The 11,960-nt window shown below is 43.3% G+C and overlaps 1 protein-coding gene across 3 annotated transcripts; it reads left to right on the top strand.

Moving 5' to 3' along the window:
- Positions 1–1,824: 1,824 nt before the first annotated feature.
- LOC4333062 (sucrose synthase 1-like) lies at positions 1,825–8,117 on the top strand. 3 transcript variants are annotated; one of them, NM_001402173.1, is made up of 15 exons: positions 1,825–1,885; positions 3,331–3,470; positions 4,199–4,328; positions 4,424–4,575; positions 4,696–4,888; positions 5,014–5,132; positions 5,252–5,468; positions 5,553–5,648; positions 5,730–5,903; positions 5,991–6,107; positions 6,191–6,357; positions 6,462–6,686; positions 6,773–7,091; positions 7,190–7,434; positions 7,529–8,117. In NM_001402173.1, exons 2-15 carry the CDS (start codon positions 3,361–3,363, stop codon positions 7,713–7,715), a joined length of 2,451 nt encoding a protein of 816 aa, NP_001389102.1. In that variant the 5' UTR covers positions 1,825–1,885; positions 3,331–3,360; the 3' UTR covers positions 7,716–8,117. The 3 variants fall into 3 exon arrangements, with proteins under 3 accessions (NP_001389102.1, NP_001389103.1, XP_066164247.1); NM_001402174.1 differs by lacking the exon at positions 1,825–1,885 and adding an exon at positions 2,842–3,078; XM_066308150.1 differs by lacking the exon at positions 1,825–1,885 and adding an exon at positions 3,056–3,115 and having other exon boundaries at positions 7,529–8,084.
- Positions 8,118–11,960: the final 3,843 nt, after the last annotated feature.

Raw genomic sequence — 11,960 nt, 5'->3', positions numbered from 1 at the left:
AGATTGTGTTTTTGAGGAGAGAAGTTTTTCGGTGGAACTTTGGAAAATTCCACATGCCACATATTTCGTCCGTTTGAGTTTATTTTTTACATGGTTGGTTCCTGTGAGTTCCTAAGTATGAAAAAAAATATCAAAAAAATAAAATAAAAATAAAAAAGTTGCACATCTCTCTCCTCTGCACTAGTTCGGAGAGAGGAGAGGAGAGGAAAAATTCTACATGTCACATATTACGTCCATTTGAGTTCAATTTTTCTATGGTTGGTTCTTGTGTGTCCCTAAGCGTGAAAAAAATATCAAACAAATAAAACAAAAATAAAAAATTTCGGGGGAGGGGGGCGCCAGCCACTCTGGCGCACTCCCCCTAGCCACCTCAGCATCGCCCCGCCACGTCGGCAGGGGGACGGCGCCAAAAAGGCTGGCGCCGTCCTGTTGAATGATGGCGCCAGCCACTCTGGCGCCCAAAAAGGACCATTTTTGGGATAAGTTTTTCTAGGGGTCTATTTGCGAAATAAGTTTTTCAAAAGGACCAAAATGTGAAAAATCCAGTGTTAGTGAAGGGGGAATACAGTAGGTGAGTCTGGGAGTGGTGGCGGTGGGTGGAGCGGTGATGACGGGCGAGCTTAGGAGGAGCGGCCGCGGTGGGCGAGCGCGGAGGGCGGAGCGGTGATAATAGGCGAGCTTAGGAGGAGCAGCGGTGGCGAGCGAGCCTGGGAGGAGCGACGGCGGCAGGCGAACTTGGGAGGAGTAGGAGCGGCGGCGGCGGGTGAGCGCGGCGCGGCGACAACAGGCGAGTGTAGGAGGAGCGTCGGCAGTGGGCGAGCCTGGGACAAGCGGCAGCAGTGAAGGCGGGCGAGAGAAGGAGGAGCAGCGGCAAGCGAGCGCGGCGATGACAAGTAAAGTGGCGGCGGCGGCGGGCGAGGTTGAAGGCGGCGGTTGAGAGTAGAGAGAGAAGAGAGAAAGAATGAGAGAGGGTGAAAAGGATAAGGAAGAAAAAAGAAAAAAAATCAAAGGGTAGAACCGTACTTACACAGCCGTTTCTCTCTCCAATTCTCCCAGATATAATAAAATAATCTCGTGGGTGTCCAGCAACTAATTACTATTTTTTTGCGGTAATTAGTAGCGGCGCTGACGGGCGAGCTTAGGAGGAGTAGCGGTGGTGAGCAAGTTTGGGAGGAGCGACGGCGGCGGGCGAACCTGAGAGGAGTAGGAGTGACGATGGTGGGTGAGTGCGGCGGGCGGAGCGGCGACGACGGGCGAGCGCAGGAGGAGGTGCGGCGGCAGCGGGCGAGGTTGAAGGCGTCGGTTGAGAAAGAATGAGAGAGGGAGGAAAGGATAAGGAAGAAAAAGAAAAAAAAAATCAAAGGGTAGAACCGTACTTACACTGCCGTTTCTCTCTAGTGTCCAGCAACTAATTACTAGTTTTTTACGGTGCCCTGCAGCAGAAACGCGTTACGGTGTCTCTTAGCTAATTACACATTTTTTTATATCCGGTAGCAAATTTTACCAAAACAAAAGGCATGATCTTTCTTTAAAAAAAAGGAAAAAAAAAGAACAAGCAAGAATCATACGATGCAGCCGCTCCCTTGCTAGTACATGACGCCAACAATCCAACATATACATGCAAATAAATCTATCCAAAAACCGGCACGAAATCAAAAGAAAAATTATCTGCTTGAGCTCACCAACCATTTTTATATCGGCAATGGCGGATGGGGGTAACCCCACCGGCGAGCCGGAGCCACCTCGGCCCCCTTCCTCGTGTATAAATAAGGGCCCCGGCCATGGCAATCCTCGCACCAATCCATTCCACCTCCGTTAACCCCGTTCGTTTTATTTGCGTTTACTTCGTTTCTTGGGAAGGCACTTCCTTCCTCTTCCTAGGAAGGTAATAAAGAAGAGCCTCCTCCTTCCTCCATGGATAGATAGATCAATGGGAGCTCTGCATTTCCTTTTCTCGTCTCTGTTCTGTTGTTGGGTGTGTGTGTTCAGTGTTCTTGCTCACCTAGAACTGTCGGTGGTGCTGCTGCATACCGAAATGCCGGTAATGGCGATGATAATATGAGCGCTCATGCTCATCCATGCTGCCGGAAGGAACACGATGACGGAATTTTTCTTGGACTCGCGAGTGATTCGATCATGGGGGGAGGTCATGCCAAAATTTTTCTCCGGGTTCATCGGATTCAGAGGGGGAGGTGCTGCCTCTGAATGCAATTGAGTGCACCTGAAACAGAAAAAAGAAAAAGAAACTCTGCTTCCTTTTTTTCTCTCTCTTCATGCTCGTTCTTGCGTTAGGGGATAATAATAAGCCGAGATCTAGTGAATATTTGGGGGGTTTAGCGAACATGATCATCGATAACGACATGGTGAGATCTAGTGGTGATGATCTTGCTTCTGGATCTGGGGGTTTAGTTCAGCAAGCCTGAAATTCTCACCTGGGTTTAAGGTTTCTTTTATTTTTCTTTTTTCATCAGATTGAAGTGGATAGAATGCTAGATCTAGTAATGTCCTATGATTGTTTCTCTTTCACCTGAATTTTTAAAAGCATTTTTGATGATTTCTCTCTCTTTCTCTCTCGGCTGACAAGTTCATTGTCTTTATCCGTTCCTCTGCATGTGCCTCTGTCTCGGAGCTCGGCGACAGACAGTCTGACAGTTTTGGGTCCTGCTGCTAATGGCAGGGGTTAAATTTATTTACCTTCATAGTATTAATCTTCCTTGTTACTACCACTTAAATCATATTTTAAGATAAGATTTAATTAAATTACGCCGTGTCAACGTTAATGACCTCCTCCTTTGCCATGGCCAACAAGAAACCCCAATCCATCCCATGCTGGCCTCGTGCTCCGGAGGAGAGGAGAGGAGAGGAGAGGAGCTTGAATGCGTCACTCTTCGTTCCAGCTTTGCTGCTGCTAGCTTAGCTTCGATCTCAACGGCTATGGGTGAGCTGGTGCAGCAAGAAGCGACGATCTTTTTCGTTGAAACCATCGGATTGTTTTGGTGGTTTCTCTCCTCAGATCTGCATAAATACGCGCCTACCCCGCTTCACCCAGTTCCTCGGTCCTCAGCCTGGAGCATCATTGTTCTTCCTCCCTCCCCTTCTCCATTGTTTGATTCCTGTATGCTTCTCAGTCAATTATAGCTGCTATGTAGTCTTTTCTTTTTCTTTTCTTCTAGATTGCTTGTGAAAAAGCTGCGATTTTCTTTTTCTTCCAGTGTTTGTCAAAGGCGTGGTTTTTGGTTGGGGTTTATGGCTTGACTTTTTTTTTTCCTGGAGTGATTGTGTTGACTGGGTCTGGATGTATCTGATGATGGTGGTTGGTTGTGCACGCAGGCTTGAGGAGCCAAGAGGAAGAGGAGAGCAATGGGGGAAGCTGCCGGCGACCGCGTCCTGAGCCGCCTCCACAGCGTCAGGGAGCGCATCGGCGACTCCCTCTCCGCCCACCCCAATGAGCTCGTCGCCGTCTTCACCAGGTTCGTGCTGATTTAGTGATTTCCCAGCATTAGATTTTGTTGGTTTCTAGTCTACTGCCTTCAGATGTTACTGTATTTTCTTTTAGAAGGAGATGTTCATATAGGATCTTTGTTGTTGAGATTGTTAGATCTGGCCAGGAATGGCTCATATTTACTGAATTGGATGCAATCATTTTGTAGTCACTTTTTTTTTAAGTTTCTGATTAGAATGAATATTTAAGTGCGGCCTTCTGCAGCCAAGATTTTGTACAAACCTAGTACTACTGAATAATGATGAAATATACAAATGTAGTTTTGGATTACTGTGGACTGGTAGTGCTAGATCTGACTGCATGTGCATGTTATTTATATTATATATACGGTTTACAAACTGAATACAAGTAATGAATTCTGCACTGGTACAGATGCTTGTTGTGGTAGCAAAGTTTCACAAAAAAAATAAAAAACCTACATCTTACTAGATCTATTGGCGCGAGCGCGTAGATCTGATTATCGCGCATATTTCATTAAGTCCAATTAAATGGTCAAAACTAATCATTTCATATCTACAATGAAATTTTTAATTCATCTCAATGCAAACAGATCATATATGGTCTTTTTAAGTGGCTAATAGCAAATTTTCTTATTATGCGCAAATGCTCAAGTGCTAAAATTATCTTATTGAGATATTTATAGGCTGAGTTGATAGATCTGGCCTGATATTTTTGTTGACACTGTTATTTGCGCAGGCTGGTTAACCTCGGAAAGGGAATGCTTCAGGCCCACCAGATCATTGCTGAGTACAACAACGCAATCTCTGAGGCTGATCGTGAGAAGCTGAAGGACGGTGCTTTTGAGGATGTCCTGAGGAGTGCACAGGTTTGAATCAGATTCAGATTTCATTGCATCACAGAGATCCATCTTTACTCTACCGCTTGCTCTAACTTAACTTGTAATTGTTTTTTATCATGCAGGAGGGGATTGTTATCTCCCCATGGGTTGCCCTTGCCATCCGCCCGAGGCCCGGTGTCTGGGAGTATGTGAGGGTCAATGTGAGCGAGCTCGCTGTTGAGTTGCTGACAGTCCCCGAGTACTTGCAGTTCAAGGAACAGCTTGTGGAAGAAGGGTATGAAATCTGCATAATTGGGATACTAAAAACATATATTCTTAAAATTTAAAACTTAATTTTATTATTTTTCTTTTATCGATATATATGTCATTGTAATATCTCTGATGTATATTTCAGCACCAACAACAACTTTGTGCTTGAGCTGGATTTCGAGCCATTCAATGCCTCCTTCCCTCGTCCTTCTCTGTCGAAGTCCATTGGCAATGGTGTGCAGTTCCTCAACAGGCATCTGTCATCGAAGCTCTTCCATGACAAGGAGAGCATGTACCCACTGCTCAACTTCCTTCGTGCACACAACTACAAGGGCATGGTAAGGCAGCTTCATACTATTTCCTCATCTCACATTTTTGTACTATGGCATATTAACATGAATTGAATTGATTTTGAGATGGAAGTATAAATTCTGAATGGATGGAATATATATTTTTTCTGCAGACCATGATGTTGAATGACAGAATCCGCAGTCTCAGTGCTCTCCAAGGTGCTCTGAGGAAGGCTGAGGAGCATCTTTCTGGTCTTTCAGCAGACACCCCTTACTCAGAATTCCACCACAGGTACTGATAATTATTTTTTACATATTATGAACTCTAGAATGTATTTTGATATGAAACCACCGAAGATATTTTGCCAGTATTGTTGTGACTAAAAATGACCATTTGATTGGAAAATACAGGTTCCAGGAACTTGGTCTGGAGAAGGGTTGGGGTGACTGTGCCAAGCGTTCCCAGGAGACCATTCACCTCCTTTTGGACCTTCTTGAGGCCCCTGATCCGTCCACCCTCGAGAAGTTCCTTGGAACAATCCCAATGGTGTTCAATGTTGTCATTATGTCCCCACACGGTTACTTCGCGCAAGCCAATGTCTTGGGTTACCCTGACACTGGAGGGCAGGTAGAATTCTTAATTTTGACATTTGTTCATACTTAAAAAAATTAAACCTGTTCTCATTATTCTTTGTGCTATGATTACCGAAAGGTTGTCTACATTTTGGACCAAGTCCGTGCTATGGAGAATGAGATGCTTCTGAGGATCAAGCAGCAAGGTCTCAATATTACACCACGCATCCTTATTGTAAGTGGGATACCTGATATGGTGCAATACAACTTGTCAGCTATAGCAATATGATATTTAACCTTCTTTGGTCTTGAACAGGTCACCAGGTTGCTCCCTGATGCAACTGGCACCACCTGCGGTCAGCGTCTTGAGAAGGTCCTTGGCACCGAGCACACCCACATCCTACGTGTGCCTTTCAGAACTGAAAATGGAATTGTTCGCAAGTGGATCTCACGTTTTGAAGTCTGGCCGTACCTGGAAACATTCACTGATGTAGATACCTAACCTCGCTGTCACACCTTCTTGGTTATTCATTTATTAAAGATAAACTTCATATTGACTCTTTCCCATGGATGTCAGGATGTCGCGCACGAAATTGCTGGAGAGCTCCAGGCCAATCCTGACTTGATCATCGGAAACTACAGTGACGGAAACCTTGTTGCATGCTTGCTTGCACACAAGATGGGTGTTACCCATGTACGCATTTTGACTACTCTGATCAGAAGTGTTTTAACTACATATTTGCTCATTCTCATGTTGCCTTGTTCCATGATATGCAGTGTACCATTGCCCATGCGCTTGAGAAAACCAAGTACCCCAACTCTGACCTCTACTGGAAGAAGTTTGAGGATCACTACCACTTCTCATGCCAGTTCACAACTGACTTGATTGCGATGAACCACGCTGACTTCATCATCACCAGTACCTTCCAAGAGATTGCCGGAAAGTAATATTTCTATACAACTAAAGTTTTCTGGGTCACATCCGTCAGTTATGTCGTAAAAATGCAATTACCTTTCCATGATCTAATGGCATTTTCTGGTTTTTCAGCAAGGACACTGTTGGTCAGTATGAGTCTCACATGGCATTCACCATGCCTGGTCTGTACCGTGTTGTCCACGGTATTGATGTTTTTGACCCGAAGTTTAACATTGTCTCGCCTGGTGCGGACATGTCCATCTACTTCCCTTACTCTGAGTCTCGTAAGAGGCTCACCTCCCTCCACCCAGAGATTGAGGAGTTGCTCTACAGCGAAGTTGACAACAACGAGCACAAGTAAGAAGCGGTTTTTACATAGCTCGATCTACATTCATCTGATGCATGTCGCCCTCATTATCTGACTAGAATACTCTCTGCAACAGGTTTATGCTGAAGGACAGGAACAAGCCAATCATCTTCTCCATGGCTCGTCTTGACCGTGTCAAGAACTTGACTGGTCTGGTTGAGCTGTATGGTCGCAACCCTCGCCTGCAAGAGCTGGTTAACCTTGTGGTTGTCTGTGGTGACCATGGCAACCCATCTAAGGACAAGGAGGAGCAGGCTGAGTTCAAGAAGATGTTTGACCTTATTGAGCAATACAACTTGAATGGCCACATCCGCTGGATCTCCGCGCAGATGAACCGTGTCCGCAACGGTGAGCTCTACCGTTACATCTGCGACACCAAGGGTGCTTTTGTGCAGGTAACTTAATGATGTTCTCTCATTGCAAAAATATCATGGTTGAATACTTGAATTGTAAATCTAACTGTTCTCAAATTTATCTTGTCTTGCGTTTCCAGCCCGCTTTCTACGAGGCATTCGGTCTCACTGTTGTTGAGTCCATGACCTGTGGTCTCCCGACATTCGCAACCGCCTATGGTGGTCCAGCTGAGATCATCGTGAACGGAGTGTCTGGCTTCCACATTGACCCATACCAGGGTGACAAGGCCTCGGCGCTGCTCGTTGAGTTCTTTGAGAAGTGCCAGGAAGACCCCAGCCACTGGACCAAGATCTCGCAGGGCGGTCTTCAGCGTATCGAGGAGAAGTATGCAAAACACATCCCAGTAATCTGTGTTTCTGAATACGCATTTCGTCTTTCTTGCAGTGCTAACATTATGTTTCTCCAACCTTTGTTTCAGATACACCTGGAAGCTCTACTCTGAGAGGCTGATGACCCTCACCGGCGTCTACGGATTCTGGAAGTACGTCTCGAACCTGGAGAGGCGTGAAACCCGCCGCTACCTTGAGATGCTGTATGCCCTCAAGTACCGCACCATGGCTAGCACCGTCCCGTTGGCCGTCGAGGGCGAGCCGTCGAACAAGTGAGCTGGCCAACATCTCAGGCTGAGACTCTGAAAGAGGAGAGCATTGGAGTTTCTTTGCTTTGTTTCCATTCTCTGGTTTCAGAGATGAAAAGAGAAGAGAGATATTTCAGGATGCTTTGCATTCCTAGGCACTGCTCTTTTTCCTTAAGAAAGTAAGGTCGATTGAATTTGGGAGTTTTCTAGTTTGATTTAGTTGGGGGTGAGTTCAGTGGAATGTGGTGTGTGGTTGGTGCTCTGTCTCCTCTTGTTATTGGGATGTTACCTATGAATAATAGAAACGGCCTTGGTGCCGTTTCTGCAATAATATATTGTAGCATCCTTGTTTCCAAGAAAAAATTGTCACTGAAATGCTCACTTCTCCTTGGGGTTATCTTACTGTTTATTTATGTTTCACCAATCGAAATCCTTACTGTGCATCTTTGACTATAAAACATATGATTTCCTAGATTTTTTTTTTCATTTGTTCTTGGTCTAGTCATTGTCTTTTTTTTTTTTTGACACGCCCTAGTCATTGTCTTGCTAGATAATACTGTAGTACCATGGTGATGATGGTACAGACATGTTAGGTTAGGGGGTGTTTGGGCACCCCCTTAATTATGGCCTTTCTAGGTTTGTTTTTAAAGACTACGACAGGATATGAAATAGCCTAATACAACAAATATGAACAAATGTTTGTTTAAATTTGTTGTGCCTTTGTCCAGGCAATAGACCACATTCTATTTTATGTTGAGAATTTTTCGAAGAAATGAGTAAAGATGAAGGGGAAAAAAAGACTATAATACTTCTTATTAAATGATGAGGGTAGTGATGTAAAATTAAGTGAATTAAATAATGAGTGGTGGTTAGTAGAATCCTGTGGATAAAAATATAAACCCAAAATCTCTTATATTTGTGAAGGAAGGAAGTACTTCTCACGAACATATTTACATTCACAAATGGACATGGCGCTATTTAGCTATTGCCACAGTTCAACCTACTGTTATTTGCACAAAACATGCAGGAAAATGGATGGTTTAGTGGTTCATTTTTCTAGATAATGGATTTTTATTAATAAGCCAATGTTTAGTGATTAATACTTGAACATATCCATGTTTTCCAAAAAAAAAAGGTTTTCTTGGAAACACTTGTCCTATAACCTAGGATTCTTACAAATGGTCCTAAATACTTATTGGATATTTAGATAAGGTGAATAAAAAATATACATACATTTTAGCATCGAAAGTAATACCATTATTATGATGAATATTTGTGGCAACACTATGGAGTTAAACTATACTCATACTTTTTAAGACCGACAATATATTAGTATTGAATATGACGAGTATTTATAGCTGAAGAGTCTGCTATTAAAGTAGATAATAAGAGACTCATCGGTTGCCCATTAGGGAATAAAAACTAATTTACATGTAATGTAAAACTGTTTACATATGTGTTAACGACTTAAAACTAGTTTAGATAGAATATCTTATTATTTTACAATACCACAAAATTTATTAAATGTTTTAATGTGATGAAATTACTTTTTAGATAGACATATACATTAACGATATATTTTTTTCTTACATTTATTTATATAAAAAAGTAGGAAATAAATACTCATACCTTTTTAAGCAACACATTTGTAGATATGGTAGGTCACTCATAAAAATATTTAGTGCATTATGTCCATCGGATTCATAACAAATGCCACTCTCAAATGTTTTTCTAATAAAATTGTAAATATTTGTAGTAATATATAATGTTACTAGTAACTCACAGTAATTACTAATATACGTGTAAAAATTACTACTAACTAATATTATTAATATGTCATGATAATTACTACTCCCTCCATTTTATGTTATAAGTCGTTTGGACATTTTTCCTAGTCAAATTTACTTAATTTTGACCAGTTTATATTAAAATATATTTAATATCTACCACACAAAATTAGTTTCCTTACAATTAACATTTAATATATTTTGATAATATGTTTGTTTTGGGTAAAAAATTTAATTATCTATTTGATTAAAAATATTAGTTTAAATAACATATAAGTAAAAGGGATAAAAACAATGAAAAAGGTTAGAAAAAGTATCAATATCTCGTATTCCCAGGTGGCCAAGTATCGCTGCGTGATTGTGTCTAAGAAGGAAGAGAAAATCGTCGTGCTGGGTGCCTTGAGGTTATTTCCCCATCTACTGAGCGTCGACTCCAACTCCTTGTGTGGTGTGGATTCCCTAGAGTTGCTTGGAAAACCACACGTTGTAGTTGAAATAATGTCTACCATATCCCTATGTTTCTACAAGTCGAGATTAATTTCTCATAAATAATACTCTCCAATCAGTGTTGATTTAGTGAGAAAATATTTTCATTTTCACCAATGAGATAAGCAATACATATGTGTATATCTCCATGAGATCGGTTTATCCTCATTCTGCATATTGAAATAAATTTTGTCTCAGACAACGCTACTTGGAGTTGATCTAATAAAAAACAAAATGGATAAGTTTTCTAGAGTATATAGTGCTTGCATGTTATTTTGGGAAAAAATGTGTTATTGTTTTTGTGTCGGCTAGAGTGTAATCGCTATTATGGAAAGGAACATATTAAAATAAATAGTTTCCCTTTAATTCGACATTAAGTGTGACAGAGGTATCTTAATTGATCTCATTTATATAAACATAAGAATGACTATGAGCTTGTCAAATCATCCTATAAGTTGTCAAATGGGCTTGGTCTTTTCGTGTCTGCTCAGGCCCGCATGTGCAGTTCACGGCCTAGGAACAACATGAGCCGTTTGGCTGTGGCACGACCTGTCTAGCCATACCGTGCTTGGGATGCTACCCGGCCCAGCGTGCCAACACAAGTGCATGTAGCGAACTAGCACGATATGGGCCAGGAATGGCATGACACACCCTGGCCCGTGTGGCACAATGACGATTGACGACTGGCGAACATTCGCTAATCGAGCAACTACTATCTAAGTAGGATCTAGGACGAAAGGAGAACGAAAGAATCGAAGAAGACAGTGGCTCGGAGCAGAGGAAGCGATGGTGGGTGCTCATTGACGTGGCCCTGCACGATCAGCGTGGTGGCGCAACCAACCCCATTTGCAAGCACATCCACTAAGCGGGTCAGGCGTTGGGGGCTCACAGTCTCGGGGCGGAGGAAGTAGGAAGTGAAGGGCCACGACGATGCTTGACGAGGAGGAAAAGGAATGTGCTATCGGTGAGTGAAGAACCTTGCCAAAGCTTCACCATGATGATTAAATGGACTCTATTCACATTTTTTTTCTAGTATATATCAAATTTTGGTTAACGAGCCTTGACACGGCTCACGTATCCTGATCGTGCAAGGCCAACATGACACAACCCGATATCTCATTAGGCCATGCCTGGCTCCAGCCTCAGCACGTGGGCCAACACGACACAACCCGTTTGATGAGCTGCGCCTAACTGGGAAGTGCCAATCGTACCTAATATTTATTATCCACCATCTCAAATCTAAAAAAAAAATTAAAATTAAAATCCACCGTCTCAAAAGTCTCCGTTCAAAAAATAGGATTAGGACTATTGGATATTATTTTCATCTTTTAGATTTTCACCGTTTTGGATATGGTGGGGATAAGAAAATTGAGATTATGCCATCTTGAAGAGTGGGTTTCGCTCAAATGCCATCTTGAGAATGAGCTTCGATAAAATGGCACTATCAAGTGATGGCTACACGCTAAAATACCTGATCAGAGAAAAATGCCCTCGTCTATACCCTTCTTCCACCTTCTCCCCTCCGCCGACGTCTCTCCTCCTAGCCCTGGCGACCTAAAAGACAATAAGCCAAGGGTGACCGGTGGCACTGGTGGCGGCAGATCGATGTGGGCGGCGGCGAATCGAGCGCTTTATCCTCTTTGTCCACGACTGCGACGTTGACGACGCGGCCCAGGTGCTCGTGCTTCACGAGGACGGCCGCCTCTTCCTTTTTTTCACCAGCGGCGGCGTCCGAATCACCCTTGACCATTAGTGATGACGATGGCTCCTGGCGGCCTTCAATGACGGCGACAACGACCACGACGCACATCGCCGCCTCTTCCCCTTCTCCTCGTACAACGTCGCCGCTTGGTCTCCACGTCGAGTGGTCCTAGCCCTAGAGGCTTTGCAGGCGAGGCTCTCATAGCCCACGCCCATCGTCATGTGGAGGCGACGTAGCGCAAGCATCCCTCCTGTTCGCCGGAGGTGTTGAAGAAAGAAGCTGCAGAAGAGAGGAAGAA

This window comes from Oryza sativa, chromosome 3 (assembly GCF_034140825.1).
Source record: "Oryza sativa Japonica Group chromosome 3, ASM3414082v1".
Lineage (NCBI taxonomy): Eukaryota > Viridiplantae > Streptophyta > Magnoliopsida > Poales > Poaceae > Oryza > Oryza sativa.
Note: the sequence above shows the minus strand (reverse complement) of the source record. Positions and strands in the feature narration are given on the sequence as shown.